At 47.2% G+C, this 26,406-nt stretch overlaps 1 protein-coding gene and 1 long non-coding RNA gene across 2 annotated transcripts in view; one reads left to right on the top strand and one right to left on the bottom strand.

Moving 5' to 3' along the window:
* Positions 1-6,425: 6,425 nt before the first annotated feature.
* On the bottom strand, positions 6,426-13,218 carry LOC146194346 (uncharacterized). Its single transcript, XR_014705871.1, has 3 exons — positions 13,059-13,218; positions 11,546-11,671; positions 6,426-6,771 (listed from the first exon to the last, which is right to left on the bottom strand). It is a non-coding gene; the product is annotated as an uncharacterized LOC146194346 (long non-coding RNA).
* An 8,843-nt stretch (positions 13,219-22,061) lies between these two features.
* LOC146194345 (uncharacterized) overlaps positions 22,062-26,406 on the top strand; it is a 40,022-nt gene continuing 35,677 nt past the window's right edge. The window contains exons 1-2 of the mRNA XM_084596532.1: positions 22,062-22,405; positions 22,746-23,007. Of these exons, the coding sequence (XP_084452658.1) occupies positions 22,062-22,405; positions 22,746-23,007 (606 nt within the window). The remainder of the gene's footprint in view (positions 22,406-22,745; positions 23,008-26,406) is intronic.

Below are 26,406 nucleotides of genomic sequence, written 5' to 3'. Positions count from 1 at the left end.
TACGACAGCTACGTAGAAGCAGAAGATTGTTTGATCCTGCGGTATATACCTGCTTCGGACACACAGTGGTGAGTCCGCATTTCGTGTGGTCGTTCCTAAGGGCCTACGTAAGCATTTTCTAGAGTACTTCCACGATACACGCCTCGCAGGTCACAGCGATGGCAAGAAAACATATGGCAAATTGTGTCGCATTGCAACATGGCCCCGCATGAGAAGGGATGTCCTGACATTCGTCCGCACTTGTCATACCTGCAGACCGCGAAGCCGAGGGGAGGAAAACCACCGGGCCTCATGCAACCTGTAGAGAGCCGATACCCATGGGAAATTGTAGCTTGCGACATAATGGGTCCCTATCCCAGATCAGTGAAAGGGAATCGCTACTTGTTAGTAATTACTGATCATTTCTCGAAATGGGTAGAATTGTATCCCCTGAGTAGGCTAGACTCGAAAATAATTTGGGATAAGCTACTAGAAACATTTCCTCGCTTTGGTTTCCCAGCTCAGCTTATCACTGATAATGCCACGTATTTCACCGGTAGGATATTCACTGCCACTTGCTAAGTTCTTGGCGTGCAGCACAAAAAGGCTACGCCCTACCACCCTCAAGCAAACATTACAGAGTGAGTGAATCGAAATCTCAAGACTATGATGGTGGCATTCACGGAGCGGCACAAGGACTGGGACGCTCGTATCCAGGAGATGGCCTTCGTCACAAGAATCACGGTAAACCGGTCAACAGGTTTTACGCCAGCGGCCATTCTCCTTGGTCGTGAGCTCAGGTTCCCTATTGAGCATGCTCTGAATGGTTCTGATTTACCGGGTCTTAGCCATTCTAAATTTGCGCACGATCTTTCCAGCCGCTTCGCCGAGACTCTGAAGGAGGCAAGGAAAAACTTGGACCTTGCCCGCCTGGAACACTGTAACCAGTACAACAAGGGAAGGCGACCTTTGGAATTCACAGTCGGCGACAAAGTCCTTCGCCGCACGCACACACTAAGTGATGCAGCAAAAGGGTTTGCTGCTTCTCTCGCTCCACGATGGACTGGCCCTTACACGATAACAAAGCGCGCGTCTCGGCTTTCTTACTTTATTCGCCATGTGCAGGGTGGTCGAGAAACCGGACCAGTCAACGTGGCCGATCTCCGAACTTACCACGGCCGTCCACTAGCCACATAGAACCACTTGACCTACCAGGCACTACGGGTACCCACGCTCGGCGGATACCTCCAAGCATGCGCCCCGCCAGCAGCAGTACCAGTTCCGTCCTTATCCCGCGTTATTTTTGTTTTACACGTCGGGAGGTGTCCCGTCTTGAGAGGGGGGGGGGGGGGGGGAGTGTGGGGCCCCACACAGCCCCTTTTAGCGTTTCGAACCGCGCGCGCTTTTTTCTGTTGGTGTTGGTGTCCGCCCGGGCAGCGTGAGTACGCATGAGCGAGCTGCCCGGAGCGGGGACGGCATGTTATCGGCGCGAGACAGAGGCTAGATAATCGCGTCGGAAGCAGGGCTCGTGGCTTTTTCGCCGGGAGGCCGGCCACAGAAGGGCGGCGTGGCAGCGTCCCAAGCCGGCGGGATGTGTACACGGACGACAGAGCGGAGTCCTGCGAGGCAAATACTGAAGCGGCGCCTACAAGAAAGCCTTAGGAGTGTTAGCGTGAGTGCTGCCACGCGAGTAGCAATGCTTTTGTACCGTAATCAAAGCTTTGTACTCGCCCTATCCGCGCCGCAGTGTGTTTTGTGTTGTCGCGGGGAAGCCCTGACCCATGTTCCGTTTTATTCTGCATAGTCCATTGTCGCGCACTTCGACGGCATGTTTCTAGCGCAGTTTTGACCAATGCTGTTTCTTTTCTATTTTATACTTTTCTGTTGATCCGGAATAAACCGGTGTTTTTAAGAAAGACTTTGTTTTCACTCGTCGAGCAAGACCATCGCTCGCGGACCCGTATTCTAGAAGGCGGAGCCTTCAAAATAAAGGTAAGGTCCGGACAGGTATCCCTTGTCATGGAGTTACCAAGTCGAATGCCGTGGCTTGGATTCGATGCCCCATCGTTAGGCACGGTATCACGCATTTAAGGCCTTCAGGTTCGTAATATTACCCATTAGGAAGAAATATGATTAAGCGATTTCAGCTAACTAGTTGTCTAATCATGAATATCTATCATTCCTGCACGCCATCCCGCCTTACTGTAAAGCCCCTCTCCACAGGCCGCACATACGTATCTCCCAGTTTTTAAAATGCCAGTTGGTAATAATGAAAAAATCAGCCGGCATGTCTGATTTAAAAGTTAGACTGAACAAACGGAAAGCACAACTCTGATTTGGAAAAATACCATATGCATTCCTACGAGACAACCATAAATCGACTTCTTCAAATCGGAACGTCAACATAATTCGATCAGTACTCTGTTCTAAAGCAATGAAGGTCATTTTGTTGGCATATTAGTATCAGCAGTAGCAGTAAGTGGTTATTTATTTAACAACAAAAAGAAGTGAAAATATTGCGTTACGAAAACACTCATCTGGAGGGTCAGAACCTAGCAAAATTGTGTAATGCCTGTGCCATTACTCTGATTGCCTAAGCTGTTTCGCGAGATCGCCACCACGTGGCCTCGTGCGGATAGATCAAACAAACCCGCTATAGCGGTTCCAGTGCGTGTCTCTCCATCGGTTTGGTTTATGGGGTTTGACGTCCGAAATCGACTCCTGCTAGGAGAGACGCTGTAGATGACGGCTCCTCAAATTTTGATTATGTGGGGTTCTTTAACGTACACTGACACCGCAGAGCACACGATCGCTTTACTTCCCCCCTTCATCGAAAACTGGCCGCCGCGGCCTTGATTCGATCCCCATATAACGTAGGCCCCTCTTCAACTACGGCCGCTCTTGAGGGACAGCGCGCTTCTTTTACAGGGCGATGTCTAGGTGCGCGAGCTTGAGAAGTATGAGTGTCCATTCCTCTCGGGTTCGGTTTCGGCCGTGGAGGCCGCGTCTCGATGGAAGCGGTACTGTCAAGTCCCCGGCCGTGCACTGCACAATTCAGTGCACAATAATTGAAGTAAACCGAGGGATAGAAATTTCCAGTGTCTCCATGCGGTGCCTCTCCAGCCTCAGCCAATTTGGGACGTTAAACCCGGTAGACAACCCACATGGCAACCTTGCATTAATAAGTTTACTTATAGTGCTCCTCAGTAGAGTGTAGTATTTGCAAAGAATAGATGAATACACCATCTTTTGCATTTAAGACAGCGGTACCTGTCATATGTTGGTCATATTTTTTGAAGAAGATTGATTCATCTTTTGATGGTTATAACAGGCCGATTTCGTTATAAAGACTTCCTTCATATGGAAGTACACTGGCGACATGCAGCTAAAGCAGCTATATTTTTTTTCTTCCATTTCGGGCTTCGCGCACTACGAAACCAGTGGATGATAGCACGAAAACAAGCGAAACCCACTCGTCTTCGCTACAGCAGTCGCAGAGCGAACGGTGAGCAGGTCGCGCCCCTTGCGGATGCGGGAAGCGTAATTCAAGTAGAAAGGTTCCCGTGGCTACCGCGGTGATTGAGAAGGCCGCCGGAAAGAGCGCGCGCTCACCGTCGAGACCGGACGTGGTTGAACCACCACCATCGGCGTAGCGGCTCCCAGGTGGCGGCACATTCACAACTGAAACTGCGGCGCACCATACTGCCATTCACTTGATCACCCCTGATGATCAACCCTGTATTCGAACGATATTAGAGTCCTAACCGAGATTATATAAATATCTTATCATATTCGAGTGATGACTTTTGTTTAATAGGCTTGTGATGTTGCAAATGCTCAACAAGGAGTAAACGGAAACTGAATGCTCGTTTTCGCAGTGCAGAGCTAGGTGACCTGTAGCGCGGGCCGTGTATGCTAATGACCTGTGTTATAAAGCCAGAACTGCACTATCTATCTACAACCCAGATTTCTGCCTGGGTTCAGACCCTGAAACCATGCACGACAACGCATAGCACTCAGGTGGCTTCCTCCTAGCCTCCATCAAAAAGCGGCCTCCACGGCCAAGTTTCGATCCCGCATCTTTGCGTATAGTAGCTGGAGTTTAAGGCCTTCACTTTTTTACTAGTATTCATTAGAAATATTGGTATGGTGAAATAGCAAAGGGGTGTTTATTTACAGTGACATGGCAGTGGGACAAGGTGAAGCCTACTAGCCCCCAGGCACCAACACTTTCTCCTCTTCTTCTCCCAGACCAGCAAAATCTTTTCGTCAGTGGCGTGACATTTCCCCCCTACTCAGCCTGCGCCCTCTGGGCGTGTTCGTGAGTTGTGCGAGGCTGACACGGCTTCAAGCGGGTAACATGACATAGTTCGGTTTCGGCAGACCGACGACCCGATGCTGTCAGGCGGGCTATTGCATAAGTTAAATCGCTGATGCGTTTGACAACCACATATGGGCCGTCATAGTTGGTCAAGAGTTTTTGATGTAGGCCACGGCGCCGAATTGGACGCCACAGCCAGACTAAATCACATACAGAGTACGTGACCCGCCTGTGACTGGCATCGTATCGTACTTTAGAACTACTTGTGAAGCACCAGACAGTAATCGGGCGATTCTCCGAGCTTCTTCGGCGAGACAGAGGGCCTCAGCCAGGCAGGGGTCTTCACGGCTTGTGAAGGGTAGGATAGTATCCAGGGAGTAGCGTGGCGGTCTGGCATAGAGCAGGAAAAATGGACTGTATCCAGTCGTCTTATGCGTGGCGGTATTAAAAGCATACGTGATGAAGGGTAGTATGGTGTCCCAGTTCTTATGCCCTGCGTCCACATACATGGCTAGCATGTTGATAAGCGTTCTGTTGAGGCGCTCAGTCAAGCCATTTGTCTGGGGATGGTATGGCGTCGAGTGTCGGAAAGGGACGGCGCATAAACGCATGAGCTCTTCAACAACATGAGCAGTGAATTGTCGGCCCCGATCAGTGATGACAATTCGGGACGGCCCGTGTCTTAAGATGACTGAGTGCAGCAAGAAAAGCGACACCTGATGCGCCGTAGCAGATGGAAGAGCGGCGGTTTCACAGTAACGTGTTGGATAGTCCACGCAGATTACAATTCAGCAATTTCCATCCACGGACTTCGGAAACGGACCGAGGTCAATACCTGCTTGATCAAACGGAGCTGTCGGAGTCTTCACAGGGTGCAGCAAGCCAGATGGAGTTGCAGTTGGACGTTTGTGGTGTTGACATTGGTTGCAACTGGCAACGTATTGTTCAATCGTCGAGCGCATTCTGGGCCAGTAAAATCTTTCTTGAGCACGGTGGAGTGTTCGAACCGATCCCAAATGCCCAGAATTTGGATCATCATGCATAACACGCACTACGTCCGTACACAGTATCTTGGGAACTACGAGTAGGTATCGCTGGCCGACAGGCGAATAACCCTTTTTCCATAGGAGGCCATCATGCACACAAAAACGGCTTGTAGGTACGCTGGCTTGGGTGGCGGCAAAGAGAGGCTGCAGACTGCTATCATTTTGCTGTTCCGTTTTGCAAACATTCGTGTCGGGGAACGCTGCCTCGAGGTTCGATATATAATTGTCGAAATCGTCGCTTTCAGGTTCAGTCGTGGCCATTCCTAGAAAGACAATCTGCGTCTGCATGACGCCTCCCGCTTTTGTAGACCACGGCAAAGTCATATTCCTGTTACCGGAGGGCCCAGCCTGCGAGGCGACCACATGGGTCTCGAAGGTTCCGCAGCCAACAGAGTGAATGATGGTCAGTCACGATAGTAAACGACCGTCCGTACAAATATGAACGGACACGCTGCACAGCGAAAAGCTACAGCCAGGCATTCCTGTTCGGTGACTGTGTAGTTGCGCTCCGGCTTGCTGAGGGTACGACTTGCGTGCGCGATAACATGCTCTCGTTCATTCCCAGACGGCCATAGACGTCCGACGGTCGACCGACGGACGTCCGTTTTCGGACCTTCGGACATCCGACGGAAGTCCGGTTATGTTCGATATACGTACAGCGGACGTCCGTCGGACTGTCGTTCGTGGATCCGGATCGCGTCCCACGGACGTCCGACGGGCAGCCGGAGGCGGACATTCGGACGTTTCCCGGAACATGCTTGCAGGGCCCGCTATTGGTGTAAAAACTTGCCAATAACATTTGTGTAAAGCTCAGCAAGCATGTGCCATGGAAATTTCAGTCACATACTAGTGCTCAATGCCTTTGTCGTGAGAGTAAAGCAGACAACAGAATATGCAACAGGTTCAAGTTTTCTGTTGTCTGCTTTACTTTCACGCACTAAGCACTGAACAGTAGTGTGCAATTATAACTTCCATCAAAGAGGCACATATGCTAGCTGAGCTTCACACAAATGCACCATTCCTGAAAACATGCTAAGTGCATAGGCATACCAGCATGAGAGGTTGTAAAAAAAGCATTTTTTTTGGCTTTATTGCAAAAACTGCATGCATAAATAGTCTACACTAAAAAATATTGATGTTAAGGAATGGCATGGTAAAATGCAGGCCAACTGGAGTATTAAGAATCTACTTGAATAATTTTTTTTAATTATCCTTGGCCGTGACAGCTCTTGCCTTGGGGAGGTGGTGAAGGAAAAGGTATTTATTGAAACCTAATATTTCGGAATTAACGAGGAGATGATCAAGTTCTCTGTGGGCGGCCTCCGCAGGCCGGGATTCCAGGAGCAGTTACTATCCTGTGCATTTGCTCGATCAGCTGTTGCTGGTCTTTCAGGCCTAAGATGGAAAGAGCAGGCTGGGCTCCTCCTGCAATAGAAGGGAAAATGAAATTCAAGCTATCTGTGCTGAACTTTGATTACACATCTCCAAGGGCAACTGCCAGTTTCTCTCAATTGCTTTTTCCAGATGGCACTGTACGCATGCATCTCCATTCAGAACTGTCACATACTATATAGAAAGGTCATATAACTGCAGCAAAACCCATGCAGAATAACAAAAGATACAAACATAGTTTGACCAGAACCTGGCATTCAGTATTTTAATGTTTTTATGTCGTCTTTTTGAACATGCCACTCTGACCAAACATGGCATGTTATGCTTGCTGCTATGCGCCCTCAGCAATGCCCAAGACATGGAGTGCACATGCATAGAAACTAAGCATAAAGGATGCTGTATATGAACATAAAGCACAGCCAGAGCATTGCAGTATTACACAGGTACGCATTGGCGGCAGAAACCTGCATTTTGAGCGGTTTAACAGGCAGATTTCTAAAGTCATTGTTCCTGCTCTGAAAAGAAGTGATCAATAATAACATCATTTAAAATTGTTACCTTTTTGTTCTGTAAACTGCACATTTCACTGGTTTCCATGTACCCTCTACCGAAGACATTCCTTGGGCGTGTCGGGGGTATATCGACATCAACATCTAGGCTACAAGCGTCTAGAAAGCGTCTCCTTAGAGCAGCTGCGACGAAGTAACTTATCTGATAACATGCAAGCTGCTGCAGCAGAATAAAGATAGACATTTGACATGTGGCTAAAGCCCAATGTGGAAGCATAGCCCGCCGCAGTGACTGCGCAGTGTTCATGCTTCTACAAGAGTTAAAAGTAAAGTTATTTGTTTACCCACAGCACTATATGTGACATTACAATAGCAAGGCTTATAGTTACACAAAACACAAAAAGCTAACAACCACAAGCTCCTGATGTATTACCGGCAGCATGCAGCATGGATGTTAGTTACTGAAATATGGTTGCAGAATTCTGGCAACCAGCTGTGCATGTATGTCATGGATTTCTCAACTACGCACAACAAATTACAAAAAAAAATAATAGTATTTATAAATGCAGCCAGCTGTTCACAAGCAACACTGTAGCTTTTTTATGGGGAAGGTAGTGGGCGCCAAAGAAACTGCCCCTGTAAAGGCACCTAATTTGCCCCTATGTAATATCGGGGACAAGTGTGTGGACTACACAAACTGCAATCAAAGCACATAACTTTTACATCGACCAGGAAACTCGGACCATACTTGTCGATGTGAAAGTTGAACGTTAGTTCTTTCATGTGTGCAAGAGAAATAAGGTCACAATTCGTTTACATCGCGATTCTAGTCCAAAATCTCCAGACATACTGTCCAGAGACTTTCGCCCCCGCAGTATAAGCCACCACTTGGGTAAGAGATTAGTAAAAGAAGTATATAAAAGACATTAGTGCTGTTGGACAGCCATAGCTATAAAGATGGTATTGACATTGGAGTACTGCCTTAAGGCGGGGCCTAGGGCATTACAAAAGCAAGAGTTAGTGTCCGCTGGTCCTCATTTGAACGAACAAAAAGAGGGGGGGGGGGAAGAAATCTACCTCAACTACATGTTTTGAGTGACACCGAGCTGCAGTTAGTATTAAAGATATCACACAGTTTTGTGGAAGATTTGGGAGCACTTTGCTGCTTTCTTACAGAATTGGACAAAAGAGCTCACCATCTTCAGAAAGGCACGTTATATAGAAATGAAAATAGCGAATTTACTGCATCTGGCCACAACAACTTGCACACGGAGAGGAAGATGAACTGAAAATTTTGTACATGAATGTATGTATTTACAACAGGTGAAACAATGACCATGATCTATGCCGAAGAGGAAAGAGATCAAAATCTAGCTCAGAACGAGTTCTCCAGGCCGCAGGGCCGTTTCATTAACTTCGGGACACCGCCCACATTTCTCATCCCCAACGACAACGAACTCACACATGACTGGCTAACAAACGTTTTGGCATGTCTTTCCACTTTCATAAGTTCTTCATCCTCTCCCTAATACAAGCAATGCAAAAGGGACAACAAATTCGTTTCACAACAAACGGAATTTAGAGAATGGACCTCGAAATGATTGGCTCACTAGGTCACATGCCAAACTCTCTCCCCTAGGAAAAAAAAAGAGAAAAAATAAATAGAACCCATCAAAACGGTGTCCCACGTGCGCAACCATTGCCCAAAGCTTGCATCCTTGGCGGCTCCTTTTACAGGGCAATTATTGCAATTATTGGCGTCTGAGTCAGCACCATTGCGGACCACATCAGAAGAGCCAACCCACATCCTCCCGCTCCGCATCATACCGTCACTGTTACACACTTGCCCTTTTTCAACGCCGCCATCTCCTACCATTGTTGACATCCAGGGTTGGAATCCTCAACGAGACCCCACTCAGCGCGCCTGCACTGAATAATTGTCACTTTTATGGGCTCCCCAACAAGGAAGAGGGCCTTACACCCTTCAACCTGACAGTGTTTTTTCTTTGAACGATAAGCAGTTCTTCCAAAAGAGGTGCTCGTTTCAAAGCTGTGCTACCTCCGGGTGATGGGTCCAGTCAGAGTACTAAGGACCCCTTAGTACGCTTAGTACTAAGGACCCCTTAGTTGTATACTGTTCGTAAAGCTCCTGAAATAAAAATGAGCCCCCTACATGACACAGCAACGAGAACAAACTGCTTGTCCCCGCGTCTTCAAGTGCGACAGCAAAGTCCTCGGAAGAGGGAACTTCTTTCCCTCTCTGCCTACGTTTCCGTTAAGCACTGTAGCTGCTGTAGCTGCCTCTCTGTGCACGTCTCTCTGCCTCCTGTCCGAGGGCAAGTGGGAGACGGCCGCAGCTGGGCAGTGAACAGGTGACCCAAAAAGAGCAGACTAATAAAGGTGCCTAGCATACCCACCGATCCCTTACAGAAATCATTAAAGAAATGAAAGCAACACATCAGATAACGCTACAATGTTTCTAAGTGCAAAGTCGACAACTCCAAGTCATATAAATATATGTCGTCCACTTCTAGCTATAACACAGACACTGCTTTCAAATCAACATTACGTACGAAACAGCCACATATCGATGCAAATCGGTGCACACACACAGGGACCCGGATGTGCTGCTTCACATGGCCTGCCACTTAGCTTTATTGTGTGGCCGGTTCGAACGCAACAGCGTTTTGAAGGCGGTGAGCATGTTATAGCTAGAAGTGGACGAGGCTGTACATCTCCGCACATTAACTAGACAGAAACAGTGCAGAGTAAACTAATAATTCGGTGTCTAGCAACACTATTAAAAGGGGATAAAGGCCACGGGGGGCTACGATTATTAGTACCGTTTTGCCTTTAAACTACAATAACATACTTGTTGCAAGCTTAAAATCAAAGATTCACACCTGTCCCACCCACAGCAATGCAGAGAAAGAGCAAGCTAGACTATTACAGACGCACCCTTGGTTATTTTTCTGGCATTTCTGAGGGTGAAGAATCTGACTTGTCAGTAGCATGTATATGAATAAGAATCCTATGACAGTAAATGCATCAGATTTTCTGGAGTGGCTTTTCTTTGCTGACCACATATGAGGTGAGCTATCCAACTTGGCCTAGGTTTATTCTATGAATAACAAAGCTATAGCAGGTACACAGTCGTCCACTCAGGCTGAACATGCGAGTGCGTGGCATGCACTTTTTGAGATGCCACTGCATTCATCGCAGCTGCACACCGTAGCGAAGAGGCAGACAGCGTGAAGTACCAGTTCTAGTCCCTCTACCACCACTGGGGTCCCAAACTAGGGACCCCTTGTTTTTGTCAGGTCAGGCCCCCTCAGGGTCAGCTAGTGAGTAACCTCCTATATTTGTATCTGATGGCAATGTTTTCCACCACCACCCACAATATGCAGCTGCGCATCATAGCAGATGTGAAGCAACAGCTCCTGGTCCTTCTATGCATAAGCCACTTTGCCTTGATGCATGCTTGCGAACCATAGTAAAGAGGCAGACGACATAACGCAGCAGCTCATGGTACCTTTACACATGAGCCCCCCCATTGTACTTCGATACGCACCATAGCAAATATACAGACTACACCACACAGCAGCTCCTGGTCCCTCTATGCATAAGCCATCTTGCCTCAATACGCACCTGCGTACCTGAGCGAAGAGGCAGACGTGAAGCTGCAGCTCCTGGGCCCTCCATGCACAAGCCACTTAGCATCAATGCACGGCTGTGCACTGTAGTAAAGAGGCGAACGACGTTAAGCAGCAGCTCCTGGTCCCTCTACACATCAGCTATTTTGCCTCGATGTGCATCTGCACACCGTAACAAACAGCCAGATGTGACAAAGAAGCTCCTGGTTTCTCTACACATAAACCACTTTGCCTCAATGCATGTCTGCACACCGGAGCAAAGAGGCAGGTGACGTGAAGCTGGAGCGGCTGGTCCCTCTACGCACAAGCCACTTAGCCTTGATGCATGGCTGTGACGGATGCATTGCTATTTTGCAAACTGCATGCCACACATTCCCATTCAAGCTAAGAGTGGACGACTGTGTAAACGTAAAATACTGGTCATTTACTTCAATGGACAATGACAAAAAGTAACATGGTGGACAATGTAAAAAGAATTTGCTGCATAAAGTTTGTTGAAACCAGTTCTACATCCTACATGTAAACAAGCTAAAACCTTAATGTCGAAGGGATGTCCTGTATGTTTAAAATCATCACGCTCAAACAACTTCAACACTGACAATCATGATTCAATATTAATAATATAGATAATGATACAATACTCACTTTTAGCCATACCAAAGAAATGAGAATGCAAAGAGATGTTGCTGTTTTTCCCCCGTGGATGACAGTTTTCCATGTTCAAAATGCTGCTTCCTGTTGGCCTACGAAATCGGCTACAGCAAATGGCATCTGAAAAATTTTTGGAAGCCTCATGCTAGTCTTCAACGAGAAAAGCATTGCCATACAGAAGCAGAACACAAATACTTTTACAACACACTAAAAGCACCAACTGCGGAGCTGTTTTTAGGATGACTAGGTAGAGGTTTTGCTGTAGCAAGCCAAATGTTAGCCTTCAATAAGGAAAGCATTCCCATACAGAAACAGAACACAAAAACTTTTACAACACATTAAAAGCATCAATTGCACAAATGCTTGTAAGATGACCAGGTACAGGTTTCTGCTATAGCCCACATCATGTGACCAGCAGTTATCAGAAGCCTTGTATGTGAGCATGATGCCCTAGGTTCAATTTATGGCTATCACTGTATTAACAAGCATGGGTTTAAAGCTACTTTAATATGATAATCTAAGAACATGGTAAGAGCTTTCAGTGCGAGACATAAGCTCAGTATCATGCACTATAAGGTGCTGCATGGCTCTAGTGTAGCTTTGGCATTATCTCGCTGTCAATAATGCAGTGAAGTTCTGAGGAGCCTTTGAATATCTGTAAGGACAAAGCAACAATTTTGTTTTCATCTCACTTTTGCTCAACTCGGGTTTTTTTTTTTTTTTTTTTTTTTTTTTTTTTTTTTTTTTTTTTTTTTTAGCCCGCGGCTTGCATGGCCTCCCAGTATGCCTGTTTTGCATAAAAGAAGGCGTTGCAGGTACCAGAGCTCACAGCCCAACTGTATCGCGGCGGCGGTATGCCAAATTCGTCCCAGAATAGCGCAGAACAACGGGTCAAGAAAAAGAAGTGCTGACTTTTTTTTTTTTCTCTCATCTCCTTGTCCGGTTGTTCTGCGCGGTTCGGTCCCACATGCATAACCAACATGCGCAAGGTGCTGTCCTGGTTCGTCAAAGCTGAAGGAGAGTACTAAACCTTTAGTTATTTAGTAGCTACAGCCGTTCCTTCTAGAAACTGTAGTTGCCGTAAAGCTCGAGAGAGAAAGATAAGCGGCTGTCCATTAAAAAAAAAAAAAAAAAAAAAAGAAAAGAAAAAAAAACATGTCGCACGATAGGCTCGAGGAGTGCAAAAGTTTTCTCGTATAGTTTTTACAACTCAGCACGTTGCGCATGGTTAACAAATTAACTCCTTTAAAGCTCGGGCAGGCACTCCTTTATCAGAGACAGAGAAGTTGCGCGGCTTACTGGCGCAGCATCCAGTAATGCCGAGAAAGATGGCCCTCAGACTTGAGGCTGCACTTTAGTTAGTCGGCGCGGAGCCATCCTGTCAGTCTCGCCTAAAACACTCGACCGTTCGGCTGCTGTACAGAGCTGTTTCCTTACCCAAAAGCTCACCACTATCGGTGCATCGAAAAGTTCCACTAAAGAAACAAAAGTTCGGTGAAATACTTACTTTGGAATCGGCGGGTGAACAAAGTGTGCCAGCCGCACAAAGCCACAGCAAAAACAATGCTAGCAGTGCATTACAGCCGTAGGTATTTGTAACTGCGCAGAAAATGCAGAACACGGAAACGTGAAGCCATCTTCCATGACTAAACTTCAACTTGTCAGGTGGATTGGATTGGCTCATTTCAGATTTTTTTAGGATAGGTTCGGTTTCGTTCTTTTTGAGCTTGCTGCTTGCTGCGTCTATTCAGCCACTGATTAAAATTTCACCGAAGCATCATGATAGAAAAATGTTTAATGGTCATTTAACTTTTAATCAAAAATTTTGATGGAAGAATTCAACGATGAAACACGCGGAAAATAAAAAAAAAAACTGTTTAATGGAAACGCTTTCTATCGCATCGATTCGCTCTGGCATCATATAATGCAGACTTGACGGTATTACTGATTTATACGCAGTTCAGACGAGCACGACGACTACAAACTATATCATAGCTGTGTAAAAGCAAATCCAGTGGCGGACGTACGGCGGCTGTCCGCTGGGCGAACGGATTCGACCATCCGCTTTCGTACGTACGCCGGACGTCCGAAATCGGCCGCCGAGTTGCGGCCGAGTTCGGTTGTCCGTCGGACGTCAGTGGCCGTCTGGGTTGTGCCGTTGGACAAGGACTGCTCCGAGAGTGATTCCACTAGCGTCCGTGTGAACTTCTGTCACTGCAGCAAGATCGAAGTGACGTAGGATGGGTTTCAATATTAAAAGGAACTTCAGTTGACGAAATGACGAGTCGCAGTCTGGTGTCCAGTAAAAAGTGGAGTTTTTGTTGAGAAGGCACGTCAATTTGTAAGCAACGTTAGCAAAGGGATGTATAAAGCGTCTAAAATATGAACAAACCCTAAAAAACTGCGCAACTCCTTCACTGTCTGCGGGGGTTTAAAATACTCAACAGCGGCAGGTTTCTGGGGATCCGGCATTACACCATCACCATTGACAAGGTGTCCTAGCACCAGCGCTTGACGCTCTCCAAAGCGGCACTTTTTCGAGTTTAGAATTAGGGCGGCGTTGTGCAGACAATTCAAGACGCGTATTAGACGGTCATTGCATTCTTGGAAAGACTTCCCAAATATGACGACATCGTACAGATAGCAAAGACAAATGTCCCATTTTAAGCCGCGCAAAACTGTGTCCATAAATCGCTCAAATGTGGCAGGCGCATTGCACAGCCCGAATGGCATAACATTAAACTCATAAAGGCCATCTGGCGTTACGAAAGCTGTTTTTTTTCTTATGCGCAGGGTCCATTGGAATTTGCCAGTAGCGAGATCTAAGATCAAGATAAGAAAAAAGGACGCACCAGAGAGGCAGTCGAGGGCATCATCTATGCGAAGAAGAGGATAGACGTCCTTTTTTGTAGCAGAATTTAGACGCCGATAATCGACGCAGAATCGCCACGAACCGTCTTTCTTGCGTACAAGAATAACAGGGGCAGTCCAAGGGTTAGATGACTCCTGTATCACCTTCTTCCGCAGCATTTCCCCCACTTGCTCATGAATGACTGAGCTCAGATGGGGACGCGCGATATGGCTTCTGGCGAATGGGACGAGCCGAACCAGTGCCGATGGTATGATGGGTCCGATGTGCAGGGCGAGAGGTTGGTTCATTTGTTTGAGAAAAGTCAAACATAGGCGAAAAGAGTCCACTAGAGTACGGCGTTGAAGTGAGCTGAGATCGGCGCTCATCATGCGGAAGATCAAAGTTTCATCAGCAGGCAGAGGTACGGTGGCACGCGTAGCATATGTGACCAAAGCAACGACGGGGGCCGCATCGGGTCCACAGGAGGCAAGCTTCAATCCCGTTGGTAAAACTGCGGGCTCGGACGATGGATTGATTGTCCATGACGAGGCACTACCGTGATGCACGGCGATCATACAGTGAGGGATAATAACATTTTTCTTCAGGCATGCTGAGTGAACTGGGTGCACCACGGCCTGAAATGAGATCTGGTCAAGAAGTGGAGCGAACACGGGGACGAACATGGCAGACAAAGGTGGAACTACGATGTCTTCAGTAATACTAAAAACTGTTTCTTCATTATGGCCACTTTCAAAAAGAGTCGGCCAATGCGAGCCGTCAAAATGAACCTCTTGACTTCGGCAGTCCACGGTAGCGCCACAAAACAAAGAAGTCCATTCCTAAAATGATGTCATGCGTAGAGTGGGGTAAGACTACGAATTCAGCTTGAAGAATTGCACCACCCACAGACACTTGCGCACTACACACACCCAGTGGCCGCAACGCCTCTCTACTCACACCACAAAACGTTGACGCACGGTCATATTCAAACATCACTTTGCGTCCCAACAAGCGCCTAAACTGATTACTCATCACAGACACAGTCGCACCCGTATCCACCACAGCTAATGTACACACCATCAATGAATACACGAATTTTGTTTTTGAGCATTATAGTTGGAGGGATGTTGGCACAAAGCACATTTCCAGCGGTCTCACCCCCATTGGTCGCGCTGGTTAGTTTTCCTGCTGAGGCGACATGGAGCGCCGCCGCGTTGATGGAGAAGACGCGCACGGAAGGCGGGTGGAGGAGTAACGCTTCTATCAGATGCAGGGGAGTGGTCGCGGAGATTCTCGTTATGAATTTTACGGTACTACCCATGCTGATTCTTTGATTGCTTAAAAACGGGACTGCATTGCCGATTGTTGGGTACTGTTGGAGGCGCCGGACGGTTATAGCGAGGCGGGAACCTACTGCGGCAGTACCTGGCAATGTGACCTTCGACGCCGCTGCGGTAGCATATCGGCGGGGAAGGTAGAAAATGCTGTTGTGGATAAGAGCAAGGAACAGCTGGGCGCGTCGTAGGTCTGGCTGAATGCTCATACTGCCCAGGAATCCTGGTAGATCGAATGAAAGATCTATGTGCACTTGAGGCGACGTCATACCTTGGGGCGTCAGGCATCGATGCATTCCGGTTGGCGAAATGCATAGGAGGATAGTCAATAGAAGCTACAACTTCAGGAGCTTGTGCGAAACGCTGTACTGTAATTGCTGGTGGTGGTGAAGCCGGCCGTCTAGATACCCTCTGGACAGAGACCTCAGCAGATTCGTGCAGGGGAAGTAGGTTGAGCCGCAGGAGTTCTTCCCGCACGATTTGCCTGATAGTCAACGGAATATCTAGTTGGGCATGGTCATCAAGGCTGGCCACGGTAGGCACGTTGGCCAGCCGCCCAAATTTTGGCGCAATACGACGCGTTTTGAGAGCTTGAAAAGCGCGGAAGTGTTTAATAACATCGGAGACGGTTTCAAGGGTGTCTTTGGCGATTAAAACGTTGTACACGTCAGCCGCGATGCCCTTTAAAATGCCGCCCACTCTGCCTTCTTCGGGCATGTTGGAATTCACACATTTGCATAATCTGAGGATCTCTTCTATATAAGTGGACAAGTTTCATCCGGCAATTGAGCTGTTTGAGCTAGGGTCTGCTCCGCCCGCTTTTTGCTCGGTACACAGTCACCAAAACGCTGTTTTATCTCGGTGGCAAACCGTTCCCAAGTTGTCAAATTGTCCTCGTTATTCTGGAACCAGGTCATAGCCGTGTGACTTAGAAAGAAAACGACATTTGTGAGCATGGTGATAGGGTCCCACCGGTTGTACCGACTAACTCGTTCTTATTGAAGTAGCCACTTCTCAACGTCCTCACCGTCTTCTCCTGCAAACGGTCGTGGTTCCCGGTAAGGCTGGCAGGGAACAGAGCTGGAAGGGACAGGCCTGTCACCTACCTGGCTTGCAGCGTCGCGGCTGGCACGGTTAGACTCGGTGTGGTCCATGATGGTTGGAAGCGGTGGTAGTCCAGCAAGGCGGCGACTACATCGAAACTCCAGTTGGTCTTGCTGCGCCGTACTTAGGGATCGAACGGAGCACCTTCCACCAAGTTGTTACGGTGAAATAGCAAAGGGGTGTTTATTTACAGTGATATGGCAGTAGGACAAGGCGAAGCCTACTAGCCCCCAGGCACCAACGCTTTCTCCTCTTCTTCTCCAAGACCAGCACAATCCTTCCTCGTCGTCAGTGGCGTGACAATATAATGATTAGCAATTTCGGCTAACTAGTTGTCTAATCATGAACATCTCTCATGGGCGCCACGGTACTCGCCTATCTTCACAGACCGTACAGACGTACCCCCGCGGACAAAAGTAAACGGAGCACGCTTTTTCCTTCCGTTATTTTTAAGGCGTTGCATAAATGAAATTGGCAATTGTGGTATGTGCGATCCGGTACTAGACGCCAGTGCCTTTTCACTAGAACAAATATTGTTTTTTTTTTATCTCCAGTGTAGAAGGAGTGATTTTATATTAAACGAAAAAGCGTGCTCCGTTTACTTATGTCCGCACCTGTACGTATCTCTGAGTTCTTAAAATACCAGTTTGTAACGATTAAAAAATCAGCCGGTATGTCGGACTTGACTTAGACTCCACGTGCCTTTAGAATTAGAGAAGAAGAAGAGCTGACGCCATCCGAGCAGCATCGTTTCTCCCCACGTTGCATCTCAAAGCACAGCACAATTCAACGAAGCATCCGTGATCGTCATACGAACGCACTAGGTGAGCGGTTGACTCTGAATTATGTGTTTCAGGGGCCTTAGCAGGTGGAGGGTCATCAAGAAACACTCACTCAAAGATACCGGCCCTCGTGATTTGTTTTGAGCGCATAGTTACAGGCAGAGAAGCTGGTTTTCGTCAAGAGAAACTCTGCCTAGCTTTCACCTTGGCCTGGTTTTCGTTGCCGTGACGGCGGCGCGGTGCAGCTCGGCTCAGCGAAAATTCAGTGAGGTCGCACAGTAAGTTTTTAAATCGCAGAGGCTGCCCATAGCGCAAGAACGGAGAACGCCTAAACTAAACCGAAGGGACAAAACGGACACAAGCCTAACGAAACGTTGGCGAAAACTTCCGTCTGCCTTTCAGTGCCGCCATGTTACGCACGCGCAGGAGCTGCGCAGGCGTCCACCAAAGCACGTTGTCGTGGTTGTCAGTGGGCGGCGCGACGGAGCCCACCTCAATACTGAAGCCTGACCTGTGCACGCATTGTGGGCCGGTCAGACTTGGATCACTCGGCTGTCTTTAACGTGGACTGCAGCATCGAAAAGCGCCCGCCGTGGCCGGGATTCGATCCCGCATCCTTGGGTCCAATAGTCGAGTTCCCTAACTAATACACCAACGTAGCGGGGCGAACAAAAATTGTATATATTTGGCTGCACATTGCGAGTCACGCTGAAAGTCTGCGCAGTGTTTTACAAGAATTCTAGAAACAAAAGAACGGCCCGAGACCTCCTGGAGGCCTATCACACACAGGATATACCCATTAGCGATGGGCACATCTGAATTTGACCTTTTCTCTGTGTTACTTTGAACGTCGTTGTTTGTTGTTTCTTTAGCATATTGACGTGAAAAAGCTTTATATCTGCAAGCCTTGTTACCAATAGTAGCCGCGATCGCCGTAGTGCCTCGTCTTTCTTCGCATTCTTTGGCAAACCATAAGTGCTTTTATGTCGGATGACTACCGCATAACTGGCGGACCACTGTTAAAAGCGAGGATGGATATGACGCTTGTCGAATGGGCTTAGTAAAAAGCTACAGTGCGCATAAATGCCCTAGGCAGCGCCAGTGAGATCAGGAAACGGTTGACGAAATAGTGGTTTAAACAGCGGCCTGCCTGAAGTGTACACTAACACTTCGGTTTGCTGAGAAACAGCTGCATATAAGCTCAAAATCTTTTTTTTGTTTTACTTTTTACAGGTGCTGAATCTGTGGCCTCGATCTATAAACGCTGCCGTGACGGCATGGTAGCTTGAGTCTTTTGTCTACTGCGACAACTACAGATGCTACACCCGAGAAAATAAGGCAGCCTCTCCACAAAGTGGACAGGAAGGCAAAACAGAACAAAGGAGGAAGCGGCAAAAAGAAGTTGGTCAGCGTAACAACAGCTTGTTTTGTCATGTCTTCACCGTCCATCAAGAAAACAGAATCATCACCAAAGTCACGAAAGGCGGCGACTTCATCTTTAGCTCATGAGAAACCTGCGACTCCCAGGACGGAACGCCAACCGCCGAGTTCCCCGCAGATGCCCAGCAAACCAGCAAACCATGCTACGACACCGTCCAGTCAGCGGTACGATGCCCCAATGAGATATTCAGCATCTCCTGGAAGAACATCAGAGCAAAAATCGCCCCACAAAACCCATAATTTACTGTTGCGTACATCTGGAGAGAGAAAGGGTGTCAACGCCGGCCCATCAAGCCCATCGGAACAGGCAGAGAAAAACCGATCCAGCGCCAAAGTGGCTGGGAGTGCAGATTCTTCACCTTACCAACACCCACGTCCGAAAGCCTCACTAGCAGACAAGAAACCGAGAGTAACGCCGGGCGGAATCACTGTCGAAGAATCGAAACTGAAGGCAACCGAAGGCTCCAATTACGCGGAATTCAGTCCGAGGGACCAAGGACCGCAGAAGACGAAAGTTTTCCCGGTACCTCATGAGAAAACAAACGGGAATCACTGTATACAGCCTCAGCAGTATACGGACAGAGCTGCAGTAGGCTGTGTGAGAGACGCTGATGATAGGACACATGACAAAGGCCGCACAGCTGAAGCCGGCGTGGGTTGTAATAGAGGTGGAAATGTCCGTGCAAATGAAGAAGCACTCGCAAAGTCAGGAGAAAACGAAGACTTCGAGGGAGATGCCAACGTGTATGTTGGAGCCAGAGACAATGGAGGCAGAAAAAGACAAGCAAATGATTCAGAAGGTAACAGAACGAAAGACACGGAAGGAGACGAAAAGCGTGTACCTGTGAAAAGCGTGTCATCAATATCGGCAACACCTCTAGGGAGCCCCGGGATGCTATTCAGAGCCTCAGCAGCATCGTCCAGCCCACGCTCTCCGTGCTCCTACGAGACGCTTAAGGACTTGGTAAGCTTTCCCTGACCTTGCAGAGTGCGACATCCTGATAAAATGTGTTGACCCCCATTAGGCTGTCGCTCAGCACTCGCTGGTATTCTGCTTTCCACTACATCCGAGGCAGTATAAATTATTTGACAATTTTGAAGCTTATGCTTAAGTTCGCAACTAGAAATCCCTATTGTGGCAGGGCAAAATATGCCCGGCAGATCAGCAGCGCCTTTTTCTCGTTAGGAGTAACTCCGGTTGTCCCTAACGAGAAACGATAAGGATGCCCCAACGACAGGACAAGTTAGGGATAGGGGTTGATGGAGAATACCACAATAATCTGCGATTCACTGGTGGCATAAGTAACTCAGGGGATTAATTGCAAATAATGATTGACAAAGCAGAAATATATTAGGCCTGAAAATTATATGTAGAAGACTAAAGTAATTTTCAACAGCCTCGGGAAGGAACATAGTTTACAATAGGTAGCAAAGCAGTGGAAGTGGTAGGAGAATATGTGTCCTTAGGACAGGCAGTAACCGCAGATCCGGACCATGAAAGGTAAATAACTAGGTGAATAACACTAAGAAGGAGCACATTGGGCAAGTACTAGCAGATTATGGGTACCGGTATCGGTAAAGAGGAAAGTATATAACAGTTGCATCTTGCCCATACTCACCTATGGGGCTGAAACATGGAGGCTAACCAAGAGGGTTCTACTTAAGTTGAGGACAACCCAGAGGGCTATGGAACGAAAAATGGTATTGGTAACATTAAGAGATAGAAAGCGTGCAGAGTGAGTCAGAGAAATAACTCAAGTTACCGACATTCTAGTGGAAATCAAGGAGACGAAGTGGGCATGGGCAGAACATGTAGTGCGAAGAGAGGATAACCGATGGTCGCTTAGGGTAACAAACTGGATTCCAAGGGAAGAAAAGCGTAGCAGGGAGCGGCAGGAAGTTAGGTGGGCGGATGAGATTAAGAAGTTCGCAGGGGTCAAGTGGATCCCGCTAGCACAGAACCGGGTTAATTGGAGAGATATGGAGAGGCCTTCGCCCTGCAGTGGGTATAGCCAGGCTGATGATGATGACGATGAGGAACCAAAATGACCTAACTCTTAATTTCTCATCTGATACATACTAGTATTTTGCGCATATAACACCGTATCTCATTATATATTGTATGTACTCGCATAATGGTCAACTGTTGCTTCTCGCCTTTTGATGCTGTTATTTTAATTGATACTGGGACACAATCTTTGTTTGAAGATACATTCTTTTCTATTTTGTTGTTCTTATGATTTCAGTTTATGCAATGAGTTGATCACATTCGCTGTTTTCTGAACGGTATAGAGGCACGCTGTGTTTTCCGTACTGACTTCTTCACTGGGTTTTGTAAGCATTAAGAGTGCAATGCTTATCGCCCGGTGACGAGATCTGTCGTACTTGTAACGCCTTCTGCCTCGTCTATATTGTAGAATGTTCATATTGAAATCATTTTTCGTAATGCGTATCCGTTTTTCTACCAAAATAAATAGTGGGCTAGGTTATGTTGACGTCACCATCCAGCCCTTTAGGGTCACCTTCCATAGTCGACAGCGTTAGAAATCACCCCTATAATGCATAGTGAGCGTATCAAGAATTGCACTTTCTGCGTCAGGAAATTATTCGAAAGTTATGGATCCGAATCAGAGACACTAGCAAAACACAAAACACGGACAATTCATGTCAAACGACACACCGTTTGTTTTAAACTAGATGTAATCAGATGTTGCTTATGATTTCATTTTGGGTGTGAAAAGTATGGATACGTATAAAGAAGGGCACTTCAGCAATGATCATATGCTGGGAAATTTGTGACCATCATGAATTCGACTGTTCTTCGGTGTTAGACTTTTACTAGCCTTCGTGCTCCTTTTGCGAGATGCATCAAAGCATAGATAGAGGGCACATGTAGACGAGCGCAGTACGAATTGTGCCTAATTACTATGCAGGCCTCCAATCTGAAAGCCGACTCACTGACACCAACTCGTGCCAGTACGCCTCGACTGTTGTCCGCGATGCGGCAGGAGCAGCAGGGGTACCTGCGGTTCGCAGTTATTATCGGCGTTCTCGCTGCCGCAGTGCTTTTGATTGCGTTGATCCGAAGACGCTTCAGACCAACGTCGCAGAGATTTTGTACCACGCCCGCGTGTGCTCAACTGTCAGCGGCTTTCGACGGTGTGCTCAACTACAGTGTCGACCCGTGCGCTGACCTGGACGCCTTTGTCTGCTCCAAAGGGCTCACCCAGGGTTCTGGCGGTGGGCGCGGTTGGCTGAGCGTTGTTGAACGCATGGTCAAAGATCACAAGCTCGATGTCGTCCAGCTGCTTCTGGGAGGAAAAGCCGCCTTTACAGCGACGAGGTAAAACCAAGGAGGGCCGTTGAGGTTCAGATACGCGAGCACGAAAAAAAGGGCTGATAAAGGATGGATTAAGTTACGCTTGTCTGTGCTTGCAGTACCCGCTTGGTCTACGTTTCTTATTTTTTTGGGGGGAGGGGGCTCTGGTAAAGCCTATTTAGGTTTCATACAAAGTGAGCTTGGAGTTCAATGCCAGCTTTACAGAAACCCGCCATCGTGATCAGTGCCTATTTGTCTATCTCGCTCACTTTTCCGGACTGGCGAACGCTTTATGAGGTCAGAAAAAATTCAAAAGGGTATGTTTAATCACTGCAAGTGACCGTCTGCACCAAATTCTGCGCAGGATAGTTACCGAGTTCTTGGAGGCCTGCACTGGCCGCTATGAGACCACGCCGTCGATGGACAGCTTTCGCGCCTTCTTCGAGACTGTTTCAGTACCGTGGCCCTTTGACCCCGAGGACAGGGCAGAAGATCACCCTCTGCAAGCCGTCTTGTCCCTCAGCATGAAGTGGGGCGTCGACACGTGGTTTCGTGCCTATACTTACGAGGCCTGGCGGCAATTGTCCCGTGCCAACTCTAGCGTCGTTCCGGCGTTGTTCATTGAGGCAAGTGCACAGAGAAAAAGCGAGATGGGTCAGAATGTTACCCGCACCAGTACGAATCTGCCACTTGCTGTATAACTGAACTGATCATTTTAGTTTCCTCTATAGAAATAAAAATTAAGGGCGGAGGCGAAGCCACAAACCAGTACCTAACTGAACCCCTTAACCTCCAAGCAATATTGAGAACAGTGCACTAGAAGCGAAAATATTTGAACTCGACCAAAATGGCGAAAAGAAAATGTATAAGAGAATTTGAGAACAAGGGTGATTCAAAATACTTATTATAACGTTTGCATTGCACATTTTACAATAATCGAAACCCCGGCGCGAACGGTGGATAGCACGCGGCCCCTCACTGAATAGATTTGGAACGTTTTTTCAATCTCTTATTTTTTTAATTTATAATATACCATTCATTTCATGTAGAGCCATTCATTTGCGTTGCGCTATCCTACTGACACAAAATACCAGCACACTTCTGACTGCATAGACAAGTTAAACCGCCTTCAATGTCGTTTGGCAGAAGGCCGATTGAGGGGATATGGGCGGCCATGCTTCCACGTTCCATTTGTTGACATTTTTCATTCAAGATATAGATGAGGACCAATGTGGCCTCCACTGCACTCTCGTTTGATTAAATACGTGCAAAGACCTATAAATTTTCACCTAATTTATGTTCTTTAGTCAGATGTCTTAACACTGCCATTCCAAGTGTTCCGTTGTGTTCAGTCAATTCTAGTGAACATGGCTATCGATAGCGGTCAGGCCTTTTTAATTTTTCTTTATACTTAAATGTTGCAAGAAACCTATATACTGAACAAAGAGGGATGTCTATTATTTTTAAGGAAGTAAATGTGTTATACTTATGAAGCTGCTTTCAAAAAGGCGTGTGCGTCATCCTATCTCTCGAATACAATAATATTGAAATTAACGTCAACACTAGCAATATGTGTTTTTGATGAAAGGCAGGCTTACTGGGGAACATTTGAGATACTAAGCAGGGAGAAACTTGATGGTCTGTATACCAAAAGCTTCTTGAGCGGCAGCGCAGAGGAAATGTACAGAACAGTGACATAACATGTCATGAAGGGCAGTACTAACTTGTTTAAATCTACATATCATTTGCTTTAATATTTGTTGTATAATAAAAGGTCATCACTAACAGAATGAGCGTTAGCTTACATATATCGTTCAAAAAAGAACAGTTTGGGTTTCGGCAAGAATGAATGGTATTCTCATCATTTTCCTGGCGATAGAGAAATTCACCAAAAGCTACAACTTAATTCGTTGTATAGCGTTACATGCAACCAGAAAGCATTTGATATCTGTCCGAAAATCAGCACTCATGCTAACATTACTTTAGGTGCCTTTAGAAAGAAATAAATCAAAATGGCGCCTGTACATATTACAACGCAAGACAATCGGACCGTTGCTCATTTCATTTCGTTTTCACTTAATTTCATCAAAGTAATCATATCGGCCCTTGCAGGACGAAGGCCTCTGCCATATTCCTCCAACTAACCCGGTCCTATGGTAGCTTCATCCACTTGACCCTTGCGAACTTCTTGACCTCATCCACCCACATGACTTTGTGCCGCACCCTGCTGCGCAGTCCTTCCCTTGGAATACAACTGGTGGCCTTTGCTGTCATCGATTATCCTGTCTTCGCGCTACATGTCCTGCCCAGGCCCATTTCTTCTTCTTGATTTCCCCTGGAATGCCATTAATTTGAGTTATTCATCTGATGCATGCTTCCTACACATCATAACGTAACATCCGCCATTATCCGTTCTATAGGCAACCTGCAGTAGCCAGGCGGCGCTACTGCATTCAGAGCCGCCAACGCCGGCGCGGTCGGGTTGCATTCACGTTGTGCGGCAGGAGGCATGTCAGTCGTCATTGTTTGCGCTTTTAAGGCCATTAAATGCTTTGGGAGCTGCTTCCGATTATCGCTGCCTGTTCGAGAATGGTCACGTTTAAAACGTGAAAGTTGTCGACAGCCGGGACTCACCGTTCTTATACGACGTAGAGAATCGAGGTAGTAAACGGGGCTTTTCATTTGTTGCGTGCACACCTTATGCCCGAACAGTGAAAGTGCACCACGGAGTTAAGAGATCTTGATCGAGCGATTGACCACCTGCCTTTTTTTTTTGTTTGCTTCAAGCACTTTCCACGCGGCTTCGCTTTACACCTTTATACCATGCCGAACACATTTGTTCGTCGCGCTTTCGCCGCGGAGGTTACAGGAAGGCAGAACCCTGCCTTGGTGATTCCAAGTACATGCGGCTCTAGCACGCTTCATAACAGAAAACAAGCATGCATCTTGTACGTCCGTACTGCAAGTGTGGGGAAGGTCGCCGGATAACACGGTATCGATGACAGAGCGTCGATGATGCAACACTCTATCGCCTGAAATAGAAACTCGTGAGCAGCTTGAGCAGTCGGTGCAAGAGGTTTTTTGTGCGAAGTAAGGGCTTGCAGACACTGCAGTTCAACGTTTTCGGCACCTTAAGAAGTGTATTCACTGGAAATTATGATAGTCCATATCTGTATTTCGAAGTTTGCAGCGTATGTTGGATTTTATGTCTGTATAAACGCTGCAGTAGAAGTCTGGTTGCGAGAGCTCGGTCAGCGGCTTTAGGCAATGAAGTTCCTGTCTGAGAACCCGACCAACCCCGGCTTTAAACCATAGCCCATCATCATCCTCAGCCTGACTATACCCAATGCAGGGCAAAAGCCTCTCTCATATTCCTAAAATTAACCCGGTCCTGTGCTAGCTGCATCCACAGGACCCTTGGGAACTTCTTAACCTCATTTGCCCACCTAACGTTCTGCCGCCCCCTGCTACGCTTTCCTTCCCTTGGAATCCAGTTTGTTGCCCTGAGCGACCATCGGTTATCCTCTCTTCGCACTGCATGTCCTGTCCATGCCCATTTCTTCTTCTTAATTTCCACTAGAATGTCAGTGACTTGAGTTATTTCTCTGACCCACTCTGCACGTTTGCTATCCCTTAACGTTATCCCTACCATTTTTCTTTCCACAGTCCTCTGTGTTGTCCTTAATTTAAGTAGAACTCTCTTGGTTAGCCTCCACGTTTCAGCCCCATAGGTGAGTACAGATAAGATGCAACTGTTTACTTTCCTCTTGAGCGACGCCTGTAAGCTGCTAGTCATAATCTGCGAGTGCTTGCTAAATGCGCTCCATCCCAGTCTTATTCTCCTTGTTATTTCCCTTTCATGGTCCGGATCTGCGATTACTACCTGTCCAAGTATTCGACTACTATTTTCAGTGCTTCGCTATCTAACGTAAACTGCTGTTCCTTCCCTAGGCTATTGAACATTACGTTAGTCTTCTGGATATTAATTTTCAAGCTTACCTTTCTACTTTTCCTGTCCAGGTTAT

The sequence above is a fragment of the Amblyomma maculatum genome, chromosome 3, assembly GCF_055883805.1.
Source record: "Amblyomma maculatum isolate TAMU_Amacu chromosome 3, ASM5588380v1, whole genome shotgun sequence".
Lineage (NCBI taxonomy): Eukaryota > Metazoa > Arthropoda > Arachnida > Ixodida > Ixodidae > Amblyomma > Amblyomma maculatum.
The sequence above is the reverse complement of the archived record's forward strand: the minus strand, read 5'-3'. Positions and strand labels throughout refer to the sequence as shown.